Source organism: Penicillium expansum (genome assembly GCF_000769745.1).
Source record: "Penicillium expansum strain MD-8 chromosome Unknown contig359, whole genome shotgun sequence".
Taxonomy (NCBI): domain Eukaryota; kingdom Fungi; phylum Ascomycota; class Eurotiomycetes; order Eurotiales; family Aspergillaceae; genus Penicillium; species Penicillium expansum.
Window position 1 is genome coordinate 1 of NW_015971204.1, and position 25,363 is coordinate 25,363.

Sequence of the window (25,363 nt, forward strand, 5' to 3'; positions counted from 1 at the left end):
GAGGGGGGGGAGGACTTTGAGGGGGGAGGGGGTAAGGGAGTTTGGGGGCCACTTGATCAATTTTAGTTGGCATAAAAGATAGTGATTGGTGATCTTGATGTATTTTATGATTTGATTACTCCGTATATATAATTCAATCTAATTCAATCCCTTTTAATCCTATTAATGTACTATAAGTGTCCAATTAATCCAATTAATATCCTATAAATGTCCTATTAACATCCTATTTCTTATGTACCCTTATGTATTAATGTAGTAAAAGGTTACAAAAGGTTGCAAAAAGTTGCAGTCTCCACTAAATCCCACCAGGTGGACGTCTTGGCATCCGAAGACCCTTTGAGGGAACCCTTCTTCTTCCTTTTTCTCTTCTTCCTTTTCTTTAGATGGGGATGTGAAGTATATATGATATATATACATTTTCATTCATTTCATTTCATATATATATACACACACATATATATCATGAAAGTCGTTCACGCTGTCCATGCTTATTTAAGCCACGGCATCCGACGTGTTCGTCACTCTCCTGGCGAGACTCTGGATGCCGTATGGGACTTTGCCCGTCGTTATTTCTTCACTTTGGCCGTTCTCTCGTTATTCAGTGCCAAATTACTTCATCTTTATGCTCATATATACTCTCTACCTCTTCCCCGACTATTTTTATGGGGTCTTACCTTCTTTTTCCAAGATGTGGTGATACTATTACTGTTTCGCATTCTCGCTCAGAAGGTCGCGTGGCGACCGGGAGCCGCCCTGCTTGCCATCTTGGTTATCCCCTCTAGGTAAGTGTCCACGTGCCCCCTTTTTCAACTTCATTCTGGCATTCACATGGATGTTAATTGATCGGATCTGATCGGATCGGATTCAATTCAATTCAAAAATTATCTAACAATATGCTACAGCCTTATCGTCTCCTTCATGGCTGCCGCCAATACCTCCTTTTATGTCTTCACCGGTGCCGAGATCCACTGGCGCCAAGCCAAATCCTTCAATGGTGATGCCGCTGCCATTCATACCCTACTCACCGGTTTGACCGGGTTTTTGATTGTCGAGGGCATCCTTTTAACAGTCTCATTGTTTGCTGCTCATTCCATTCATGCCATCGCTGGAGGAATCCTGCATGTCTGGGCCTGGCCCGTTCGATGGTTGTTTGCTCGTGTGCGACCGCACGTGGAGCCCCTGGTGCAGCGCTTCGGGCCATCCAAATCCCCAGCACCGGACCTTCCCGACCCTCGAATCTACGAACAAATCTCCATGGATGAAAACGATGATCTCAGTGATAACGAAGAGGGGGATCATCTCTTGAATACCGCTCGACTACCCAACCGCCTCCCGAAGTCCAAGCGAGTGACCGATGGCGTACCCCAACGGGCCCTCATCCTCGGATTGTTCGGTCTCTTCCTCTTCCTCCGCTTTATGCGACCATGGGACCCGGTATACATGTACATGTCCACCACCCTGCCCTTGACTCCCGTCATTGAGGGTGCGGAGCGTCACTCCCCCGTCGATACCACCGGCATGCCGGCAGGTTTCGATTATTTGGATCGGGCCACTGCATTGCGCCCGGCACCCCGGTGGAGCTGGATGTCAAAGGAACCCATCGCCGGGTTCGACGATTGGGATAAATCCGATCCCCTCGCGCTTCACTACAACCCGCAAGAGGACCCATTGCACATCTCCAACCTCGACAAGCCGGTGCTTGAGGAGATTCACAACGCATTGGCTAGCGGCGATGTCAAGATCAAGCATGTCGTTTTCTTGAAACTCGAGAGTGCACGTGCCGATATCTTCCCCCTGCAAAAGGACAGCTTCATGTACAAGCGCATTGCGGAAACATGGAAGGACAAGACGATCCCCCCAGAGGTTGTAGATCGCCTGTCAAACCTCACCCGCACTGCCGAGTTTTTGACCAACTTCCCCAATGGGTTTGAGCACGACAATGCCCGTTTCGGCCGCAAAGCCTATGGTGGCATCAGCGCCAAAGATGCCATCACCTCTTCCACATATACCCTCAAGAGTTTGACCGGAAGTTTCTGTGGTGTGACCCCACTGGTCGCTGACTTCAACCGCGAATTCGAACATCATATCTACCAACCATGTCTGCCCCAAGTCTTTGACATGCTCAACCAGCAACCGGATATTACTAGCGAGACGGATGACTTCACCAAATGGCCGTGGCATTCGACCTTTATGATGTCTGTCACCGAAATGTACGACAATCAGAACAAGTTGACTCCCCACTTGGGATTCCGTGACAAACAGACCAAGGAGACCATCATCAAGCCCGAGGCCAAGCATTATCCTGTCACCAGTGCCGAGGTGAACTACTATGGCTATCCGGAAACTGAGCTTCGAGAGTACATCCGTGATGCCTTCGATGATGCGGAACGGGACCACCAGCGTCTCTTCCTCACCCACCTCACGAGTACCACTCACCATCCGTGGGGAGTTCCAAACGACGCCTATGAAGATATGATGGGCTCAAAATCCGGGGCTAACAACGATATGAATCGATACCTGAACTCGGTTGGTTATGTGGATGATTGGCTTTCAAATCTTCTCGATATCCTAGAGGAGAAGGGAGTTGCCAATGAGACCTTGTTCGTCATGGCTGGAGATCACGGTCTTTCCCTCCCCAACGATGGCGGTATCACTCCCTATGACAACCCCCACGTTGGTAGCTTCAAGGTCCCCATTGTGATTGCACACCCTCAACTCCCTCCCGTCCAGATTGACACCCCAGTCATCAGCACCCAGATCGTTCCCACCATCATCGACTTGTTGATCGAGTCGGCATCCCTCAGCCAAGACAGCACACGTTCTGCCCGCGATATTCGCTCGCTGTACGAAGGTCAATCCCTGATCCGACCACAGGTCGTCGAGCACGACGGACGCGAAGCCTGGCATTTCACAGTCATGAACACCGGTGGTTCATGGCTATCTGTTCGGTCGGCTGCCCGCCCTGAGTTCCGCCTGGTGATCCCGCTAGTCAATGACGTGGAATGGCGCTTCTCCGACGTGTCCAAGGACCCGAACGAGCTCAGCCCGATTGAGCGCTTCAGTCTTGCCGATCTAGCGGCCGCACTCGAGAAGGAGTATGATAATGAAGAAGTTCTCGGCTGGCTCTACAACGCAGCCTATGTCACGAACTGGTGGGTCCTGGAGAACTGGGACCGATGGAGATACTCCCCAAAGCCCAAAGAAGAGCCCAAAGAAGAGCCCAAAGAAGAGCCCAAAGAACCGGCGAAAGAAGAGAAACGCTAAGCGTTCTTATGAACCGACTTAGGCGCCAATCTTGATTTACATTTCATCTATCTTAATACTTGCATGCCTTATCTACCAAGTGTCTGCTTGGGATGGGCACTCTGGGTTTGCGACAATGTCGCCATGGCGGTCCCGAGCATGGGGTTCGGGAGCGAATCGAGCACAGCTTTGCCGGGTCCATCGTGAAGCCTTATGTTGATCGTTTGGTTCACAGTCAATCTCAAGAATGAGACACCGTGTGTCTCAGGATGTGAGCTCCCGGCAAATCAGTCTGGCATGTCGTCCGGAGTAGAAGCGATTCTTCTTCATGTACTTGTTTATATATTCATCCTACCTATCGCGAACACCTGTACCTGATCATAACTGGATGTCAAATTTTTTTGTTATATTATTGCAAATATCACCTTGTTCTCTCGCCTTGAACATCTTTTCATTCCACGTAAATGTCTTCGATAGGTCAAGTAATCTAAACTAACCTTATTTAGGCTGGCGGCTGCACCTGTAAAGGAATCGATGGTCCACGGGATAAGTTTTTCAGCTTCTATTGACTTTCTTTTTTAAGATGTTCCAGGGATCTATGAAGGGTATCATCATATGTGGGACACGATGTACATACTACGTATACTTACACCGTTTGCGGATATACATTTTCATAAACTAATCAAGATTTCATGATCACTACCACACACTATAAAATGAACAACTCACATTTATGGAAGTAAGAATCCATTTCAGTTAGTGAATTGCTCCGACTAAAGTGCACGATTTTATAGTTGATGTAAAGCCCAGTGCCTGTTTAACCGGAAGGGAAAGCCCGCGTTAACTAGTACCCTCTGGACCTATGACGTGTTGCCAAGAGTCTTAGCTTTCAAGGGCATGCATCCTCTATGATCCGTACGGAGTATACGAGTTACTATATATGAACCACCTTAGCAATTTACAAGTGGATTTAGTGTTCAATTGAAAAAGACAAGATCTGTTCTTTGCTCTGAGGATCTTGACTTTCATTTCCCAGGAGGTAAAAACCTATTGAACAGATGGATCCATGTTCTACATTACTGTTACTCTACAGAGTAATATGTACGATATACGAAGGCGGTAAGAGGTATAAATCATATGTCCATTAGTATACAACAGAAGTATGTTGTGCAGGACTTTGCTATGTATAACCTTTGATATATTGCCTAATTATGTCCAGCGACGGGGCAAATTCAAGTTGCGAAGATATGGACTTTGAGAATCATAAGAGGGAATACAACCAAGTTAGAGGTCATCTAGAAGTGTGTGACAACTGTTATTCATGGACATTAAAGTATTGCGCCAATGATCAAGGTACGCCCACAAGTAATATGTACAGAGGGACTCGATGGGAGACCCAAAAGTAAACAAACAGGAAAAGGAGAAGCAAGAACCAAGTTAGTTCTGATTTCCGCCACGCCGATTAAATGCTGTAGGTTTTGACCAAAGAAAGCACCCGGCGTGCCGGGGATGCAAGGAAGACTCGAGAGCCTCATTGCTCATGTCTCATCGCTTCATGCAAACAAAGGAGATGAAAAAAAGAAAAGAACAAAGGAAAATCGTGGGAACGCCATCCACAACCAATAGAGAAGCCTCCAGAAACAAGGGATATCCAACTCCAACTCATGAACAGAAATCAAAAATTAGACTAGATGACGACGACATCACCTTCGGCATCTGCAGGATCGGAGACCATCATGTCACCATATTTACCAACTGCCAGTAACATAGTGTCATCCTCAAGATCAATTGCGCTGTCATCATTGTTATGACCTTGGAAGCCCTGATCTTGAAGAGAAAGCCGCTTCTCACCGGTAGGGTGTTTGAATTCTGGATGTTGGCTGGGGGGATGGTTTTGGTGGCTATTGTGGGCCACGGGAGGACTTGGGTTGGATTTGGCTTGGGAATCGTTTGATGCGTCAAAAGGGGATGTCTCGGTAACGGACGCTTGTTTCATCTGAAAGTGGCCGATTGTTTCAGGACCAAACGTCGCACTTTGCAGTGATCCGGGGGTGTTGCGCATGAACCCGCCCTTCTCTGCTTGCCAGACCATCATCTCGTGGAAAAAAACCTTTGTCATCCACCACGCACTGAAGCTTGGTGCTCCGGCCAGAGTAAGTCGGTGCAACACGCTATCCCACAAGGCATCAACCTTTTCAATGACACACTGGGTGCGGTGGTTGGCAAAGGCAGCAGGAATGTTGAGGATGAACTGGACCCATTTGTCGGGGAAGTTGTACTCATCTCCGGGAGCGCTTTCCACGGGGAACTTGTGGGCCTCAACAGAATCGGGAGTATCAGGTTGAGTAAAGAAAAGCAAGCTCGCGGAGGGATCGGTATCAGTCAATGGAGTCAAGAGCGCACGGATATCATGCTTGAGAATTTGCTCCGTCGCTGGCTCAGCACACGTTGGAATGTTCGCCTTGGTCATCATATCCCTCGGATTGACCATAGTCTTAAAATCGGTCCACATTTGATTTCGGTTATCCGGATGGCAAAGCCAGGCGGCAGCGGCATTGGCAGCCTGGTTCACATCAAGCATGTGCTTGAGAAGATTGCAAAAGATATGCGCAGGGATCAAGCGTGCTAAGGAAACATGGTTTGGTTGGGTCTTGAAGGTCTCAGCGATATGACCGCAGAGGCGTTGTGAGATGGAGTTAAAAGCATCTAGGACTGGCTTGGGAACCACTTGGGTTGTTAGAGGCGCCACAAATGCAATCATCTTCTGGTACATCATCCAATCACATTCCTTGATCCATGGAGCAAGGTTGGGATGGGTCAACAACTTTTGAACGGGAACAGTCAATGTTCCATGGAAAGCGGAGAAATATTTCATAAGGTTTCTTTCCTTGCAATATCGGAAGCTATCGATGACCGAAATGCAGTGGGAGCGATATAGGGCAGCAAGAGCTGCAGCAACTTTCAAGTCGGTGTTTGCAGGTAAGTAGGCACGAATATCGGGAAGTTGAAGGGTATCGTTATCAATCAAAGTGTCCTCATCCATCGGGAACTGAAGCATCTGGTGTATCATTTTCCCAGCCTGCTGGGCTACATTCTCGCGGGTGATGGTTGCATCTGGCCCAGATGGAGTTTGGCCTTGGCAATTGCAGTCGGCAGGAGAGGTATTGTTCGGGAATCGAGGGGCGAATGAAGTTGTGGGAGATGGGAACACGGCAGTGTCTGCGGTCGGTTGCTGTACGCTAGCACTAGTCATTCGTTAGTGAGAGCAAATGAAGATCGATGTCAGTTATATCTCACCTTCTCGAGCGCATCGCACTTGCAGCCCTGGAGGGCATAGAAGCAGGGCCATTTGAATGATGGGCGATTTGTGGGTTGAGAGGCGCAAGTTTTTGTTGCTTTTCCTCAATGACTGACAAATCGACATAGTGATACTTGGACTCGCCTCGAACTCCAAGACGCCGAGTCTGTACATTAGGGAAGATGATGCGAACCAACTTTCCGAATGATGCAGGGTTCAGTACTGAGACGCGTTCCGTTCCACAGTTCTCGGCATAGCAACAATACACCCGGTCACGACGTACTGAACCACTGCTTTTACGGCAATTTTCTCTCAGCCTGCGCATACAGTTAGACAAATAGTTGCAAAGCATTTCCGGCAATTTGCCTTACCAAATCATCGCGAAGACCTGCTTCACTTTCTCAGCTTTGCCCCCACCGCCCTCATTCTTCATAACTTCAGCCGCCATTTGCTTGAGGGTCCATCCCTCATACTGGCGAAGCAGCTTTCGCAACTCGTTGTCGTTTGCCACCGTCGAACTAGCTCCTCTTTTCTTCTTAGCCCCTGGCTCTGAGATCTCTTGATCCTCGACAATGTGGTCCGGGAGGTGGTTTTCGACACCACTATCATACATTGGCTGATATTGTGGAACAGATACACCAGACAAGCCGCTTGCAATTTCAGGCTGTATAGGGTGATGGGAAAGCGGGTGGCCCTGCATCGTGTGATTTGGAAAGTCTTCGGCTCGAGACATCCCGGCGTGAGTGTCTTGCATTGATTGATCCAGCGGTGCACCGCTGTGATGTGAAAGCTGATGTCCAAATCGCATCAGCATGTCCTCCGGGTTGTTGAACATATGCTGGCCCGTTCCGACTTGGGATGGCATAAACTGGGGGAACCCGTCGAGGTGCTGGTCTTGGGTTTGCTGGGTGGTACTCGAATGGATGCTTGCCGTTGATCCTCTGGACCGAGGACGACGGCTAGCCCGTGAGAGGGCTTCAGAACGTGCTCGCACAGGGTCTGCAGTACCTGGCCGGCTTTGAGGGGCAATCTGTGTTGTCTGGGATACCACACTTCCCTGCGAGTGAGCTCGGGCTTGTAGGCATGTTAGCATGGGAATCAATGACCCGCATAGGATTTTTTTTTCTTAGTCCTGCATTGCACTTACCGAGTTCTGGCGGCATCATGTTCTGCTTCGTTTAAGTTAGTAAGTGGAGGAGCCGGTAACCAGGGCGATGGCCAGTCGTGTGTCTCGTTTCCCAACGTTTACAAGACCATTCAAATCCAAAATTAGGCAGGCACAACCGACAAACAAAATATGCAATCCAAAACGATGCAAGAACATTAACCAAAAAGTGACGACTTGTCGCGAGCCTTGGGCTCTGAAAGGCTAGCCGCGTTGTGTGAGTCGAGGGAGGATAAACAGAAAAGGGCCCGTTCCTCTGACAACGTTGTTTTCCCATCCAGTCACGTGCTGGCGGTCAGCATTCCTGCCAAACAAAACAACTTTTTAACAATCAGCTGAGGAATGATTCATGTTTTAACATGGGCTCAGGGTTTATTAATGCAGGTGAAATATCCCATCACAAATATATTCCATCTTGTACACAGGTTATATTCTTAAAAATATCTATCTTCTGAACTTGAGCTCGAAGGTGCTTCGGATCACGTGACCCATGTCAACAATGACCTTTATTAGGGTTTTATATAAAGCTTGGAATATCAAAACAATCAACATCTAAGGTAACATCCATAGAATAGTCATTTCCATAGCATCTATATATCAGGAAATGATCTAAAATCAGTGCGGAGGAACCCTTGAAACCCCGTTTTGAAACTCCAGGGCTTTCGGGTCCAATTACATCATTGGTTCTAACATCAACTATATGTTATACGTACGACACTTATATATACGGAGCAAACTTGGATACATATGCATCAAGTAGTTGGCTTCAGGATGTTAAAGAGGTTAGCTCTGATATACCACTATGATATCTTTTGAGATGTTCTCCTTTGGGTTACTATATTATATTATGTATATATGTGTGTATATCTCCACCACAAACACCGATAAACATTCTATATGATCGACACTACCCAGATCGTTCCTATTTGATATTCACTTCTATTTGCCTATCCATTCTACACAATTCAATATGAAACAAGGTCTATGGGTTCAGACTTTGCCAAGAAAGAAGCGAGTGGTCCGATACTAGGAACCACGGAAATATAAGACAGCTCCACGCGGCAAAACCCTATAAAAATAGGAACAAAATCAGAATCATCCATACAAAACATTAGCATAGAATACTACTCCGTACTTTGATCGGCATTTGAATATTTTCCTTGGCATTAGAAAGACAAATCATAGCGTAGGGCTGTGATGTCACTAATTTAAAGGAAATAATAGCATCTCCAGATCTCCCCCTCCCCCTCCCTTCCAACCCCCCATTTTCTCCAACTCTGGTCCCCCAGACCCCAATAATGCAGAAATTCAAGGAGAAGTTTGGACAAGGAATTGATCATCTAGAGGGGACATTCAAAGGTTGGGAAATTGAGAACCCCACTCTCATTCTATCCAAAAAAAAAAAAAACCCTGACCTGATTGTTCCAGACACCCATCTCCACGATGTCAAAGCTGAAGCTACACATTTGAAGGCCAAAGTTGGCAAGTTCTTTAATATCATAAACCCAAACCATCGTCATGACGAGGAGCATGAACAGGCGACAGACCGCAAGCGCTCCGAGATCGCAGACTCACACCGCTTCAAATCTTTTGCACCTATTCACGACGGTAATCGCGTCAAGTGGTATGTCGATGGTAAGGACTACATGTGGGCAGTCTCCGAGGCTCTGGAGAAAGCCACCGAGACCATCTACATCGCCGACTGGTGGCTCTCTCCAGAACTCTTCTTGCGCCGCCCTCCTGTCGAGCACCAGGAATGGCGGTTGGATCAGGTCCTGAAGCGACGCGCAGAAGCAGGTGTCAAGATTTATATCATTGTCTACAAAGAGGTCGGCATTTTCCTGCTGTTATCAAGAGAAGAACCAAACTGATTCATCTATACTATAGGTCAACCAAGCCCTGACTTGTAATTCCGCACACACTAAACATGCCTTGCGCAACCTCTGCCCCGAGGGCACTCCTGGCTACGGCAATATTCGAGTTATGCGCCACCCCGACCACAATATCTTCGAGAACGCTGCTGATATGACTCTCTACTGGGTATGTGCATAAGATCAATTGGTTGGGGGATAGACTAACAACCATCAAGGCCCACCACGAGAAATTCATCGTCATTGATTACAATGTGGGCTTCATTGGAGGCATTGATCTTTGTTTCGGACGATGGGATGCAAACCAGCACCCACTGGCCGATGTCCATCCAGCAGGTTTGCGGGATGACATTTTCCCAGGACAGGATTTCAACAACAACCGGATCATGGACTTCCAGAGCGTAGAGGACTGGCAGAGTAACGAAGTCAGCAAAGCGGACTTTGGCCGCATGCCCTGGCACGACGTGGCCATGGGCTTGCAGGGCGACTGTGTGTATGACATTGCCGAACACTTTGTTCTGCGCTGGAATTTCATCAAGCGCGACAAATACAAGCGCAGCCACGATGTCGACTGGCTACTAATGGAGGGCCGCACAGGCGAGGAAGAAGATATCATTGCTGTGCAGCGGCCCAAGTACCCCTGCGGAGAATACATCCAACACCCGCTGACACCCCTATCGACCAAGCCTCGCGGTAACGTGGGCACTGTACGCGCTCAAATCGTGCGCAGCAGTGACGACTGGAGCAGCGGTATTCTGAACGAGCACAGTATCCAAAACGCGTATTGCGAGAGCATTCGCAATGCCCAACACTATGTGTACATTGAGAACCAGTTCTTTAGTATGTTTACGTCTTCTTCTATTAATGTACTTCGCTAACCTTTATAAGTCACTGCCACGGGTGATCAACAGCGCCCGATTTTCAACACGATCGGCCGAGCGATCGTCGATGCTTGCGTGCGTGCAGGCAAAGAGGGCCGAAAATTCCGGGTTATCATTGTCATCCCTGCGATTCCTGGATTCGCTGGCGATTTGCGCGACAATGCTGCATTGGGTACTCGGGCGATCATGGACTACCAGTACAAGTCGATTTGTCGCGGCGAGCACTCCATCTTTGGGCAGATCGAGAAAGAGGGTATTGACCCAAGAGGTAAGTTTTTTACTCGGCCTTGGTCTTGGTTGCATGTCTAACGAGTTCATTCAGAACACGTCTTCGTGTTCGCTCTGCGCGCTTATGACCGAATCAACAAAACGCCCGTTCTCGAGGAGCTCGAGAAGCAAGCCGATGTCACATACCAGGATATTCAGCGTGGTATCGCAGAGACCATCATGAGTGAAAGTGTGCACCCGGCGGTGGGGAAAGATGGCGATGATAACGAGAAGGATTACGCAGCCGACCAAAGTGAGAAGAAAGAAACTCTGCGCAAGCTCCAAAATTTCCAAGATAAGGTCGAGCAGAGAAAGGCCGACGATGGTTTGCACAGCAGGGATTCAGTAGCGCATTGCAGCATGTTGAATGGGGGTAAGATGTCCAACGAGATCTGGGAGGGCGACCCAGAGGCCGAAAAGGGCAACATCGTCCAGGAGGAGCTGTACGTGCACGGCAAAGTGTGTATCGTTGATGATCGCACGATCATTTGCGGCAGCGCCAACATCAACGATCGGGTAAGTAGTCACCAGCACTTCATCCCTCGTCACATCTGACGCATTCACTTCCTATTTTCTGGTCTGTATCATCAGCTAATGTTCAATGTTCCCCACAGTCCCAGCTTGGCTCACACGATAGCGAACTGGCCATCGTAATGGAAGACCAAGACTTAATTGACAGTCAAATGAATGGACAACCGTACCGGGCATCCCGATTGGCCGCAACGCTCCGACGGCAACTGTGGCGGGAACACCTAGGCCTACTGCGGGCCCAAGAATACGACGGCTCGGGTGACCCGAACGCGCAGCCGCCCGATGTATCTCTCAACAAGATCGATGAGGGGCCGGAGAACGAGTTCGTGATGGATCCACTCAGCGATGGGGTCTGGAACACTTGGACGTCGCAGGCAAGCGGGAACACCGAGGCGTACCGGATGCTGTTCCGGGCGGACCCTGACGATCATATCAAGACTTTTGAGGACTATGACAATTTCCGGCCACGGGGCACACACAAGGAAGGACATCTGTTCGATCCGTATATGCCGGCCAAGGATGTGCGCGAGAAGCTGGATCTCATCAAGGGTCACCTTGTTTGGTTGCCATTGGATTTCCTGCGCGACGCTGAAATGGCGGAGCCTGGGTTGGCTGTAAATCAGATTACCGAGGTGAGATTGATTGATATTTCTTATTTCTGATTTATTTATGAGATTGCTAATTGTTCGATAGAGTATCTACACCTAAACCTACTGAAAGAGAAGAGGAGATCTCCATGTTTTCCCCCTTTCACATAATTCCATCTGTTCTTTTTTTTTTTTCTTTTTTCTTTCTTCTTGTTATTAAGAGATGAATTCAAATTATATCCATGAATGTCTATAATAAAAAGAAAAAAAAAAAGAAATATGTCGGAGTACACAGTCGGTACATCCCCACACCAAAAGACTATGGAAGCCCTAAATAGATGGTACTTTTGCAAAATCTAAATCCAAAGGTCCGTACGGAGTAGTGGAGAAGCAATAGAGTTGTCCCAGCCTCCTGGGAACGGTCTCTCTAATTGGAGTCTATTTATTCCTATTTATTCTTATTTAGGATATTTGGGGATCTTGACTCCGTGCTTCATGCTCCGTAATCTCTTTGCTTTTGCCTCGGGTTCGCTGAACCGCAATTCCGCCAAAAGAGATACATCTCATTCTCATTTGAATGGCTATCGGAAAAAGATTCCTCAGAAAAAGGAATGGACTAGCCTGTTTCTTGGCACTGAATATCTGGTACTTTGGTACTTTTAGTACTTTTAGTATTTGTAGTACTTTCATTCCATTTATTCCTTTTATTCCCTTCAGTATAGTATTTCAATATTTTTTTTCATCTTCCATGGGCGCAGCTGGATAACCGAATCCGAGACCGAGAACGAAACTTGAACTTTGCTCATTATAGTATGATGGGGGGAAGATCAGAACCCTACATTCAAATAGGGTTCACAAGGTTCTACATAGTACATGCTGTAACTGCCCTAACACGGTCCCTTTGGGGTGCTGGGAGGGTAACTATATTGGACGAGGTGCATAATTGTAGTATAAACGAGATGATATAAAATCCATAAGATAATGTCACATTTTCCCTGAGGAAATCCAGATTCAAACTTTAGAATACAAATTGAAAATTGACCCAAAATAAAACAGAGTAAGAAAACAATAAAGAAGAAGGAAAAAAAGGTCTAAGTATAACTCCTCCGGATGCGAGATGCAGTGCATCAAAAACTTTTGGGGACTTTTTGGAACACATCAAAATGCATAAGCACACGCCAAACGAGGCCACGAAGAAGGTGGATTGAAAAGAAACCCAGCCCCAAGGGGTTGGGTGGGTGGGAACTACCCTTGCACAGGGTGCATGCAGAGTAGTAGATCAGTTCTGTAAATGCCAGAAAGCAAATGCAGATGTCTCTTTGAGGAAGTTAGTCTTTTGCAAGGGGAGAAAGCATCTCAAAATCATAGAGTTCATAAGGGATCTTACCGTGATACATCTATCCCTTATTGGTGTGGCAAGCATTGCAGCGACAATGACCACAGATCTTGCAGCGCCAAATGGCCACAAAGGGTCCAGAGTTGCAGTCGGAGCAGCGCCAAGTCAGGATGTTGCCATTGGTAGCCTGGACAATGGCAAAGACGTGACCGGAGCATTGGTTGGCCATGTTGGATATTCAACTTGGAAAGGCTGTTTTTATAGTTAGATTGCGATTTCTTTAATGTTCAATGCTCCCTAAAACTCACATATTAAGCAAAACCCGAGGGACTGGGAACTGGCGTCGATCACTTGGAGAAGCGGAGAATGGTTCCAAGTAGTTGGATTGAGGAAACCAATAGGATATAGGAGGAGAAGATAGAGAGTTTTAGAGAGAGTTTGCAATGAAGTGAAGAGGTCAATGGAGAAGATGGAGAAGATGAGAGTCAAAAGCCAGGACAACTCAATCATTATATACTTCTCTCTCAAGATCACGGTGAGAGAGGGATCCCAGATGCAACCAGTCGACAACTAAAGAACCGAAATACGCACCAAGCCGATGACGCATGTAACCGAATCAATTGTTGAATTCCTCAAAAAGAAAAAGGAATGGAAAAAGGAAAAACAAAAGCAAAATTCAAAAGAATATGTGAAGAAATAAACTGAATATGTTTATGCACACGGAGTACGGAGTATATGGAAGAGAAATCCCAATCGATGTACCGAAATCATATCTTGCATACAAAATTTAGGCGAGCGACTAGGTAGATCCCGGTCTAACAAAGAGACAATAGAGCCTTTGATCGTAGAGATCATGAAGATCGGGAAGACATGATTGGGAGGTCTCAACGCAAAGGACGATTCCCAGAAAGCTGGGGGGGGAGGGGGGAACCGGAAGAGACCCGAGTGAATCATTTAGTTTGAAACTAATTTTTTTTTTAGTGTTGGGTTAGTATAGCGCATTGGGATAATAATATTAAAAAAAAGAGAATAAAGGGGAATTAACCTAATTGGAAGTGAAGAAATCCCAGAAATATGACAGAAGTGACTGGTATAATCCTATGAACCCAACTAAAATCAGAAGTGGAGCTGAATTGTATAGAGCCGAGACATGTCCCGTCCCGACAATTTGGATTGAACTGTCATTCGGAGGTTTCTATGGAGTTGGCTAGTTGTGGAGTATCGTACTTTTTTACTGTCTTTCCTTCTCTCTTTCGATCGGACCTTTGCATCCCAGTAATCCGGTTCCGATCGTGTGCATATAATATAGTAGAGTACATGTATATAGAGTCTGTTGACATGTGTATCGTTGTGTTGTATACTATTCACGGAACGAAGCATAATATACCATATCCTATTGTATGGATTTATTAGATCCTCTTTTTCAATACATATACCTTATTCTCTTTGAAGAAAATCCCCCCTGAAAGTCCTAATATCAACTTTTGATACATCAACTTCAAAGACGCTTAGACCGAAAAAAGATCCACATAGTGCTCCTCGAGTCATTTGTACCATTTCAGCTTCTAGCTATTCCAATTTCATTTTCGGTTTCAAAAATGTTCCAGCCAATTCAACTATTTACCTCTCAGCTGGTCACATCGAGTGACAAATTCGGTTGGGATATACCCCCCCCGGCGGCATTAGTGCAGTGCCGGTTTGGCGCTTGCATGGCCCAATTGCTTATTGAATAGCCGCAAAGCCCTTGAAAAACAGAAAAAGAAAAGAAAAAGAAAATGTAATTGTTGAGCTTTCTTGTTTTGGGATTGTGATCTCTGTCACATCCGTATATCCACATGTTTTGTTTGGAAATTCTACCACAGTCTAGCCAAGATCTTCTCCAGCGACTGGATGGGGCAGTTCCAGTTCTTTTTCTCATTGTACAAGAGTACAAGAGTACAAGAGTACAGAATGAGTACAGAATGACTCCAGTGTACTAAAAGCACCGAAAGGAAGCCCATTTGGGGTGATACAACGGTAGGTTTCTAGGGTCGAGTCCTCTCTGGAACTATCAACTTAAAAGGGGCATTCAAACTACACAAAGGGACATGGGCAGGGATTAAACGGAGAAAGACTACACCTCCGATGAGTTTGCAAGGAATGCTTGAGTGATCTTAGGTCCATCTGTATCACCTGAGGATTGCAAATTGGGCCAGCCATAGCCGTTCGAGATCTGCTCGGGAGATGAGAAGGTGCTATACTTAGAGACTCGGGAACCAATTGATCACGCCAAGCGACCTGGAACCCTTTGAAAAGTGGGAACTCAGCTCGAACCCAGCTCTAACTGTCTCACAGTCGATCAATGGAAACGTGCACACCGACACTCCCATATTGGAAGCATGTACGGAGTACCATCCGTAGATACCTCGACTCCCGTAATGGACACACTCTGGGCTCGGCGATCACCAGACCACGACCGAATCACAAACCAGCTTCCAGAATTATTCACGGCCAACCGCATCGGTGTGACGGAAATGAACTCAACATGACAAGAAAATCGGGAACAATCGTTGGAAAGGAAATCCTCGGCACTGCTAGATATCTACCGTGTCTATGGAGGGCCGAAAAGTTTGCTTTCCACGATCGAACAGGGTGAAATGTCCAATGTCAAAAAGTGTAGATTGGGTACATTGGGTAAAATGTTTGCTATCGAATTAAATTATGTTCGAGATCGCCTCCTTGCACCACTTCCACGACCGCGAGGTCAATCATTCCGGAGAACTGAGAAAGCGGTGACTTCTCCATGCTATAGTCTCCAAAGAGAACACAACATGAAGTAAGAAAACAAGATCCGATTTTAATCTGCCAACGCTCCGTTAAGAACACCTTGTGGAAAACGAGATGCTCCTGCAGAACCCAGAGTGGACTGCATCGCTGGTTTGAGGGGTCGTGATATGATCACTTTACGAGGCCGAGAACGGTAGGGGGAACGGGGAGGACAATCGGGGACCGAGGAAGGGGGAAAGGTCCAGAATGGGTCGTTCATTTGATAGGAAATAGGTATCATGTCATCAACGGTTGCAGGAAAACCTGCACATCAGTACGCAAAAACGACACCTTAGAAGTATCTAGGTCTCTCTTTGCTTGGTTTCGTTATTTTTTTTTCCTCGTTACTGCCATATGCCTCATCAGTCGTTAAGGTGGAAGAGAGCCGAGACGCTGCTCGTTGTTAGTAGATGGTCACACGACACCAGGGTCGGTGAAAACAAACCTTTCGCCATAATGGTGCCTCCGGATGCTCTCTGCCAATAGACTCGATACATCAATGACAATCAACTTTTTTGATCTCCGCAACATCGACGGTGAGATCGGGAAAGTGTTGGTCACGACAATATGGTCGATTGAGCGACAAGCTTCCATCTGATCTAAGGAGTTCTCCCCAAACAATCCGTGGGTGGCAATACAGTAAACTTTGCTAGCCCCGCCACGCTTGACGACAGTCTCGGCAGCCGCGATCCACGATCCGCTCTTGTCAATCATGTCATCAACAAGGAAGACAGATCGGTCACGCACCTCACCCACCAACGTGATGGTCCTTTCATCGACATGGCCGCCACAGACACTAGCTTCGTCGTCAGACTCAACTGCGTCGAAGGAGCCACCGAGCGCATGATCAGGAGGTTGCGAGGAGGCGTTGGAGACCATGGAGTTAACCATAGAATCAGGGATAGCCTCTGTGTTGTCATGGTTACTACTGCCAGCTCCCGGTGTGGTGCCGCCAGACTGTGACTCTTCGTTGATACGATAATCATCATCAACCAATTGACCTTGGACCAGGCGACCGGTGATCACATCCCGCACACGCACGTCCGTGTACTCGTATGCTGCTTCCAGCTCCGATGGGCGGCGGGCCGCAGGTGGGGTTTCCGGGCGCAGAAAATACCGCGCAGGAGGGGGAGTGACTGGCTCCGGCTCTTCCGGGATGGGAGGTGTTGCAGGCGTTCTGTTAGAACTGTGCATATGAAGCTCGAAAGGCTGTGCTTCCTTGGTCGCGAGGGGATCTTCATCCACGGCATCGAAGAAGACTGTGCTATCAGTCATAGTGGCCACAGAGACCTTCGGACGCCGGCGATCCGTCGTAACGATACCGAAGTTGAGCTTCAAAGTATCAGCCAGCGATGTGACTCGCTTGGTTCCGCCAGCATTCTTGCTAACCACCACGGCGTCTTTCCAGCTAGGAACATTCATCCGAATCCAGCGGGCAATAAACGGTTCGGCGAAGAGGTTGTCGACCGGCTTTCCGAAGAATCCTTGCATCTGGGATGCCTAGGAGCCCATCAATATCCATATTACAAAACTCAACATCGCATAGAAACATACGTGCAGGTCCATGGTGATCACATGGTCCACGCCAGCGATCGTGAGGAGATTGGCGAGCATGCGGGCCGTGATGGCACCACGATGACTCTTCTTCTTAGATTGGCGCGAGTATGGGAAATATCTCAATTGAGAGTCAGCATTGTCTGTGATTTGAGTCAAACAGGACGGGCAGCATACGGCATGACCGCTAAAAAAATGAGTTAGTGGGGTAAGCTTTTGAACCTGGAATCATCGGCAACATACCTGTAATGGACTTCGCTGAGCCACCCTTGCACGCTGAGATCATGATCAGGAGCTCCATAACACTATCGTTAATCTTCTCGCTACCACTTTGAATGATGTAAACATCTTGGTTCCGCACTGAGGTACCGATGTTGACACTGGTCTCGCCATTGGCAAATTTTCCTAGGTTAGCTTTGGCAGGCACAGTGCCTAAACGCTCGCAGATAGTATCTGCGAGGCCAGGGTGGGAATTCCCCGAAAATATCTGGACGCCCCGCATGATTTAAAAAATAAAAGACATGAGTGACGTGAAAGAAAAAGAAAAAAGAAAGAAGAAAAAAGTTCGGAAAGGAAAAGCTCGGGAATACTGCGGGGATGGTATTTGTCGCTCGCCGTACAGGTTTTCTTTATCGGGGGCCGATAAACGGGGGAGTTGCATCATTCCCACATCCCACCATGACAAAGTTTCCAGAAGTACAAGGTGGAGGCTCATTGATACTCGCTTGGCAAATTAAAGACAAGCATGTACTGGTCGTAGGTGGTGGAGAGGTACGTGATTAACTCCGATAACAGCTATATATCGTCGTTTTTGAGATTGGAGACTAATCTATATATATCTTTGCTAGGTTGCTGCAGGACGCATCCTCCACGCTCTCAATGCCGATGCCCGGGTCACTGTGGTTTGTCCAGCCGCTGGACTAAACGAAGAAGTGGCTTTCAGGGTGACAGAAAAGCAAGTCACACACGTTGATCGAAACTTCGAGCCATCCGACCTCGATAATGTGGACATGGTGCTCTGTGCCATCGACGACCCGGAGGCTTCAACACAGGTCTGGAAACTCTGCAAGGAGAGGCGAATTACTGCCAACATCGCCGATGTCCCGCCTGAATGTGATTTCTATTTTGGAAGTGTTCACCGCGATGGGCCATTGCAGATCATGGTCAGCACAAATGGAAACGGGCCCAAGCTGGCCAGCATTGTGCGGAAAAAGATCGCGGAGACTTTGCCATCGAACATGGGGGCAGCTATTGAGAATGTTGGAAAGCTACGGAAGAAGCTCCGGGAGGTTGCGCCAAAGCCCGACCAAGGCCCCAAGAGAATGAAATGGTGAGTTGCAATATTCCGGTCCCTTTTCAAGGATAAGTGTGAGCTAATTATCATAGGATGTCTGGTGTATGTGAAACATGGAGTCTCGATGAGCTTGTGCAGATGACAGAAAAGGATATGGACAGCGTATTATCCTTTTACGAGTCGGGTAAGATCCCAACTCCAGAAGAAGTACAAAATAGATAAAAAAAACCAAATCAAGAAATATTTTATCTTATCAATACAGCAGCTATGCATCTCAAAAGTAGAAGAAAAAAATGCTCGTGTGACAACACAAGACCCCGAAGAGTCGGGTTATAAAACGCCGAAAATCAAGCCCGTGGCGAGGATATCCAAAAAATCATGCAGAAAGTCAGACCTGGCTATCGCGGCGCGAGGCTTTTTGGGAGACGGAGCTGCGCGGGCTGATGGGAACGTCTAGGGGATTGGGCGGAGCGATACCTAGTCGGACCTCGCCGATCCGGCGCAGTAGAGACTGAAGGGCAACGCGAATTTCCGGGTTAAGATCACGGCTCAGAAGCTCAACTCCGAGAGGGTAGAACGTCTCGATGTGCTTAGTAAAGTCATCTTGTGGGAAGTTGGTATATCCATCAATGACATCAACCACGACCGGACGCCAAGCGACGATGTTGCGGTGCTGGGTATCTTCCTCAAGGCGGACGAAACTGCGAATAATGTCCGCACAAAGTCTAGTGGAATTAGAAACAACTATGAACAAGAAGGGAAAAAGAAAGGCAGGGAGAATCAACTTACGGAATGAGTGCAGCCTCGGTCTCTGCGCGACTGCTCTGTCTTTCCTCTCGCTCGTCGTGATACATTCGGAAGAGAATATGCACGTAGGTGGAGGCACTGCCGCTCTCCTGCTTCAATAGATTAGGAGGTTGCTTCATGAATCCTTGGCGCCAGAGTTGCATCCGCAAGTCTTTATCCTCGTTGAACTTCTTCGCAAACTGATAACTCTTTTTCAGCAGCCCCATGAGCCGGAGAAGCTCAACACTGGGGATCTGTGCATAGACAGTTTCGTTCGAGAAAAGTTCGTGGACTGTTTCAATCATCAGCAGTTGGAGAACGCAGTTCGTGATGATGCGGTTGAAGTAACGACGCCGAGCTGCAGTGACAGCTGCAGGTTGCTGCTGATCTGACTGAGGGCGATAGTCTTCTAATTCGGCGCGGGCTTCACTTTGGACAGGAGGATCTCCGCTTTCATGAATAGAAGGTGTGCTTTGGGATCCGTTGGGCTGCAACGCATCAGGCAAATCTCCTGTTGCTACAGCAGCATCTGGAGACTGCGTGAGGTCCGCATTAATTGCCTCTGCCGGCTTAGACAGCGATACAGCAGCCGTGAAAAGTTCATAAGCTGTCGTTTTGCTGAAGAGCTCCACGAATGCCCCAACAATCTGGGACCAGTGCTCCTGTTTGAACTTTGCAACATTCTGCAAAATCAGCTGTTGCAGGCAGTTGCTACCAATTCGTGCAATCGTGTCATTTTCTTGACAAATGCACAATGTCAGCAGTTCCAAGAAGCGGCTCAGCATGTACTCCAAAGCATCAAAATAGTGTGTGAACAAGGTGATCATGTTCCGTAGCGCCTGGATCATTGTCGTGGACAGCCAGACTGAAAGATCCTCGTGGTTCGGGACTTTGGACATTTCAGACTTAGACTGCAGGACCACGAAAATCGGATAGAGGAGCTGTCTCCAGAGCACATCCCAAAAGTCCCTGGGGAAATCGCCCCCGTGTCGGATTAGCGTATCGAAGAGGTATGTGAGTGCCCGTGAGCGGACCTCTAGATCATCTCCTGTCATAAGTACATCCTGGAATGCGATGAGAATCGGATACCAGAACTGCTCCTCTTGTGATTGACGGGTAAGCTGTTTAGCAAGATTGGTTCCATTGTCCTGGAAGGTGGCCGCCGAAGCACCGCGGTGTGACAAGGGACATTCTGGAGTCCGTAGCATTTTGGTGACGGTAGACCTGAGGGTCTCAATTGCCTGCAGCGATTTCTTTTGGAATTTGGAGTTCTTTGAGAATTCAGTCAGGCATACAATGAGATCTGCAAAGGCACCTTGGGTGATCACTATCCCAAATCTAGTGTTGTAGACTTGTGTGACATGATCAAAAGCCATGTTTACGATTCCCTCTGTTTGATGCGTTAGCGGGCGACGAAGTAATTTAAGCAGCGAGGCTTACCATAGGGTTCCCGTGCTGCGACTGTGAAGACACCAAACATGGTCTTCCATCCCGAACGGATGTTGTCGCCACGGGCCTGAATCATCTGGATTAGACATCGCAGAATCATGTCCTTGACAGCTGCAGTGGTGCTGTTTGCCATCACATGTTCGAAAGGCTTAAGGAAGTCCTTTTGGAACTTGAAACCAGGCAACTCCTCAATCTCCATGAAGCGCATCGAAAGTTGCCGGAGCGAATCCAAGGCAAAAAAGACAACCATAGTATTAGAGTGGCAGCCAACTTGATTGAAGTGTTGACCCAAAACATCCCAGATCTTAGACCACTCAATCCTGACACGAGTCATGTTGTAATAACTGATCTCAACGAGCTTCTGCAAACTGTAGGTTCGGGGCGAATCGGTGTGACCGGAAGATTGAATTTCTTGCCAGCTGACCTCGCTCAAGGCCCGAACGAAGTCGATAATGGCCTCATGCGACAGATTGGCAGTATTGGTGAAGATACGGTCCACGCCACGAATCATATCCGCCGAACGGCTCTCCATAGCAATTTCTGGACGGAAAGCAGTTGGCCCATTAACAGAACGAGGGCGAGCGCGCCGTGTACTTTGCATGGATTTGCGGGAGGTATCTGCTGATGAGGGTGCCCTCGAAACATCAGGCAGCGATCCCTCGTCGACGCCATCACTCAAGAGCTGCAGCCGATCAAGCTGACTGACACATGTCAAAACATCCCGCCACGAGCCCTGGAGGTGGTTACCCTCGGTGAAGGCGACGTCGAGCAAGGCTTTCAGGGCCTCGACATTTTTAGCCATCATCTCCCTCACGTTTCCGAGGTTAGTGAACTTCGCCAAGGCAGTCACAAATGCCACACGAGGAGTCTCAAGGTCGAAGGAACAGCTGATCCGAATGGACAGTTTGAGTCCCTCCATGCAGAGCCGGATGGTTTCCAGATTCGACGTGTCCTGCATTGGCGCAGACAGACCAGATAGGAAAGACATCCAGGTGACGTTGAACATTGACCCAACATGACGATCTGATGTTGCGGGGATGAAGTGCGAAAGCGCATCTTTAACTGCTGTCTTGCGTTGAGCTCGAATGAGGGAACGATAGAGTTGTTCTGTCTTGTTCGCCATCTCCTCAGAAGCCTGTGCGTACTTCTCGCCCTGGATGTCTCGTCCAACGGTAGCAAACACCTGTCCAGCTCTGGTGGCAAGGCCAGCGGGAGCGGGGGGTTGAGGATTGAGGTTGGCAGCATGTTCCTGCTCAGTGTATAGCACGATTTCATTGCTTCCAATCTCCTCATAAATGGCCCCAAGATAGTCGGATGGCAGATCTTGGTTGTCATTGATTCCACGGTTGTTCTTGATGAAGTCCTCCTTGGTCATACGGCGGCCCTTCATTTTCGTACTGTGCTGATCTGTGTTAAGTAGAATCACCGAGTATGCAAGGACATATGCGGTGTCAGCGTTGGCGAAGGCATTGGGGTTTTGAGTTGTATACCGTTCGGCAAACTTCAGCATAAACCGATCGATTTTTTGGGCTTCACCAGGCAGGCGGAAATGCTGCAAAAACGAGCGCAGGGACTCAACGAAGCGTCGCTTCGTAAATTCCATCAGATCGACAAAGGCATGCATAATGGCAATGTTTTCCGGCTCTCCCTCACCAAGATACTCTCCCAGCATGGCCTTGTCAATGCGGTCTGTGCGAAGCATGAAGCTGGCAATTTCTTCAGGAGACTCGGATTGGATAAAGCCTTCTTTGAGGAAGGCCTTAATGCCACGCTTGGGCTTGAAATTGAATTGTTGAACGGCATTTGTGAGAGCGATTTTTCGTTGCTTGACTTTTTCGATCTGGTTCGGGTCGTCTTCGGGCATAGGTGTGGACCGGCCCGTCCCACTCTCGAAAGACTCAGGATGCGGTGAAACAAGCACGCTTGTGTCCAAAGACTCACGGGAGTTGTCCATCGATTTAGAGGGGATGGCTGCCTCGGGCTGCTCATCAATACGATGTGTGGCCCAGTTGTCCAGTGAGCGTAGTATCTCCACGAGACATTCTAGACCCTGCTGCTTCAATCCGTACTCCGATGGAATGTGAGGCATCGAGGGCGGTGGAGTAGGGACAATGTGGGCACTTGTCAACGAAGGAGGAAGAGTTCCTCGATGGTGCCATTCAGAACCAATAGTTGAAATTTTAGTGTGCTGTTCTTGGTACTGATGCTGCTGAGAAGATGTTGTTACAACTGGCACACTCGAGTATCGGGACAATTGCTCAATGATACTAGGAAGGTTAGTACATGTCGAATGAAGACCAAGAAGTCACTATCACATACTTTTGGAATATATTCTCCAACGCGGTTCTGTCACAGTCATAGTTGAGATATATTTCAACCAGAGCCCGTGGATCACCACCTAGCCTCTCCAGAATTTCCATGAAGTACTGCTTTTGGAAGGCAGGAGCCCCGCGCTTCTCGAGAATAGCCAGATAAATTTCCTTCAAGAACACTTCAAGTTCCTTTTTCATCATGACTCTCATGTCCTTCAGCATCAGCCAGAAAATCTCACAGCAAACTTTGAAGACATGAGGCACGGCGCTAGAGCCATTGCGACTTAGACTTAGGCACAAATGGGGCCGTACAGCTAGAAGGAGATTCATTCCATCCACGCTGGATGAGCTGTTCTTGATTGCTGCCAGGGGGGATATAAAGGTTGCGGTGTGGTTGTTGATGAGATAGTGGATCAAGTGCAGCGAAAGTAGCTTCGATCTCATGTTCTGGGATTTGACATCTTGCTGCTGCTCGTGAGTCAAGACTTTATGACTCAACTTGCAGAGCGCTCGAAAAACCAAGAAAGCGTCCTTAACATAAATTTCATCCACGTCGTCCTCAGCCGAGCTATCATCATCCTTCTCCTCGGGAATGCCCGACATTGACCTCGTTGTTGACCGCTTAGCGCGTGTGACTGTAGTCGGCGCATTGTCGTTGACAGTGGTAACCTCTTTAGGCGACTCAAAACTCTGCAAGGTGAGCTTCTCGGCAGTGGGCTCTTTGGTCACGGGCTGATCAGCTACAGACACGGAAGCTGCCTCTGAGGTTTGGCCCACGTCACTCGCCGATGCATCAAGGGTCGAGGATGGCTTTTCCAGCTCTCGCACTCGGAGCTCTTTAAGATCCATCCGCGTCCGCACTCGATCAAAGACTGTGCTGACCATTTGTGTGAGCGACCCCTGAGCGATTTGTTGGTTTTGGCTAGATTTGGAATAGATAAAGATGTTGTAAATTTGGCGGACGGCTTTCAGGAGACCAGCTCCATGCACCACGATCTTATCGTTCAGGACCGCTGCCAACAGCGATTTGATGATCTGCTGCTGGATTTCAACCGCTGTGGCTTCATTCTCGAAGCAGTCGCAGATCGCATCAATAGCGCGCTCGATAAGTGGGGGTTGTTCGCGGGGGGCGTTGTTCTCTGTCTCGGCGGATGGGAATGCGAAATAGGAGTATGTGATCAGCTTTCCAATGCAATCCAATGCAGTTACCTGCAGAGGAATGCTAAGGGCTTTGCTAGCCAGATGCAGAGGACGGAAGATAAGCTCCGGATCAATTGCTTGCCCATCGGGTTGCTTGATATTAGCCAGGGCCACCTGTGTGGCATCCTCCAGCTTTTTGTCCCTCCGGGCGTCCCGCGAAGCAGCAATATTGTCCAAAGCCGTCACAATAAAGACTGTCGAGCTAACGGGGCTAGATCGCTGCGTCATAAATGTAGCAGTTGTTGACCGCGAATCAGATCGCAGTCTGCTTTCCATCGCATCATTGTCCTCCCGGGGAGGTTCCTGAATCGTGGGCGGACCGTTTGTTTGGGGTTCTTGTTCAGTCTGTTCAGACTCATCCTTAGCTGGCACCTCTGGTTTTTCTTCATCTTGATGGCCCTCGGCTACTTCCTCTTCGCCCTTCTGGTTTTGTTCTTGTGATTCGGTCTGCTCGGGCAGTGTTGGCTTCGCGGAGTTTGGTACTGTAGGAGATACATCGGGGTTCTCGACGGGTTTCTCAGGCATTTCAATGGATTGGGTCGGCTCAGAGCCAACTTCGGTGTCCGCCATGGTCAAGGAGACTCCGGGCGGAGTGATCTAATTAGATCAAAAACATCGAACGAGCAAACGTGGGGAAGCTTTAAACAATCGCGATGACATGTAAGGACGGGGGCTGCGTGTCTTCTCCGAATCGAGACTAATGCATGCTTACCTCAGCCAAAGATTGGCTGGAGCCGGAGATTCCAAAGGGTCTCACCGGCCTTTTTTGTCTGGCAGAATGTTG

The 25,363-nt window shown here is 48.2% G+C and overlaps 7 protein-coding genes across 7 annotated transcripts; 4 read left to right on the forward strand and 3 right to left on the reverse strand.

Moving 5' to 3' along the window:
* Nucleotides 1–462: 462 nt before the first annotated feature.
* On the forward strand, nucleotides 463–3,264 carry PEX2_101850 (sulfatase domain protein; the record flags this gene model as incomplete). The annotated part of the gene is made up of 2 exons (XM_016747455.1): nucleotides 463–782; nucleotides 903–3,264. The coding sequence occupies 2 exons, from the start codon at nucleotides 463–465 to the stop codon at nucleotides 3,262–3,264; spliced, it is 2,682 nt and encodes an 893-aa protein (XP_016602003.1).
* Nucleotides 3,265–3,456: 192 nt separating this feature from the next.
* Nucleotides 3,457–3,621, forward strand: PEX2_101860 (uncharacterized protein; the record flags this gene model as incomplete). The annotated part of the gene is made up of 1 exon (XM_016747456.1): nucleotides 3,457–3,621. The coding sequence occupies one exon, from the start codon at nucleotides 3,457–3,459 to the stop codon at nucleotides 3,619–3,621; it is 165 nt and encodes a 54-aa protein (XP_016602004.1).
* Nucleotides 3,622–4,930: 1,309 nt separating this feature from the next.
* Nucleotides 4,931–7,707, reverse strand: PEX2_101870 (RFX family transcription factor; the record flags this gene model as incomplete). Its single annotated transcript, XM_016747457.1, has 4 exons — nucleotides 4,931–6,488; nucleotides 6,541–6,858; nucleotides 6,913–7,615; nucleotides 7,689–7,707. The coding sequence occupies 4 exons, from the start codon at nucleotides 7,705–7,707 to the stop codon at nucleotides 4,931–4,933; spliced, it is 2,598 nt and encodes an 865-aa protein (XP_016602005.1).
* Nucleotides 7,708–9,004: 1,297 nt separating this feature from the next.
* On the forward strand, nucleotides 9,005–11,964 carry pldA (uncharacterized protein; the record flags this gene model as incomplete). The annotated part of the gene is made up of 7 exons (XM_016747458.1): nucleotides 9,005–9,535; nucleotides 9,594–9,746; nucleotides 9,796–10,417; nucleotides 10,466–10,726; nucleotides 10,781–11,241; nucleotides 11,340–11,888; nucleotides 11,950–11,964. 7 exons carry the CDS (start codon nucleotides 9,005–9,007, stop codon nucleotides 11,962–11,964), a joined length of 2,592 nt encoding a protein of 863 aa, XP_016602006.1.
* A 4,382-nt stretch (nucleotides 11,965–16,346) lies between these two features.
* Nucleotides 16,347–18,040, reverse strand: PEX2_101890 (ribose phosphate diphosphokinase subunit PRS1; the record flags this gene model as incomplete). The annotated part of the gene is made up of 5 exons (XM_016747459.1): nucleotides 16,347–16,377; nucleotides 16,430–17,484; nucleotides 17,539–17,659; nucleotides 17,716–17,725; nucleotides 17,782–18,040. 5 exons carry the CDS (start codon nucleotides 18,038–18,040, stop codon nucleotides 16,347–16,349), a joined length of 1,476 nt encoding a protein of 491 aa, XP_016602007.1.
* A 176-nt stretch (nucleotides 18,041–18,216) lies between these two features.
* Nucleotides 18,217–19,054, forward strand: PEX2_101900 (bifunctional precorrin-2 dehydrogenase/sirohydrochlorin ferrochelatase MET8; the record flags this gene model as incomplete). The annotated part of the gene is made up of 3 exons (XM_016747460.1): nucleotides 18,217–18,309; nucleotides 18,387–18,868; nucleotides 18,925–19,054. The coding sequence occupies 3 exons, from the start codon at nucleotides 18,217–18,219 to the stop codon at nucleotides 19,052–19,054; spliced, it is 705 nt and encodes a 234-aa protein (XP_016602008.1).
* A 166-nt stretch (nucleotides 19,055–19,220) lies between these two features.
* Nucleotides 19,221–25,149, reverse strand: PEX2_101910 (Arf family guanine nucleotide exchange factor SEC7; the record flags this gene model as incomplete). The annotated part of the gene is made up of 4 exons (XM_016747461.1): nucleotides 19,221–19,557; nucleotides 19,622–21,008; nucleotides 21,059–23,334; nucleotides 23,387–25,149. The coding sequence occupies 4 exons, from the start codon at nucleotides 25,147–25,149 to the stop codon at nucleotides 19,221–19,223; spliced, it is 5,763 nt and encodes a 1,920-aa protein (XP_016602009.1).
* Nucleotides 25,150–25,363: the final 214 nt, after the last annotated feature.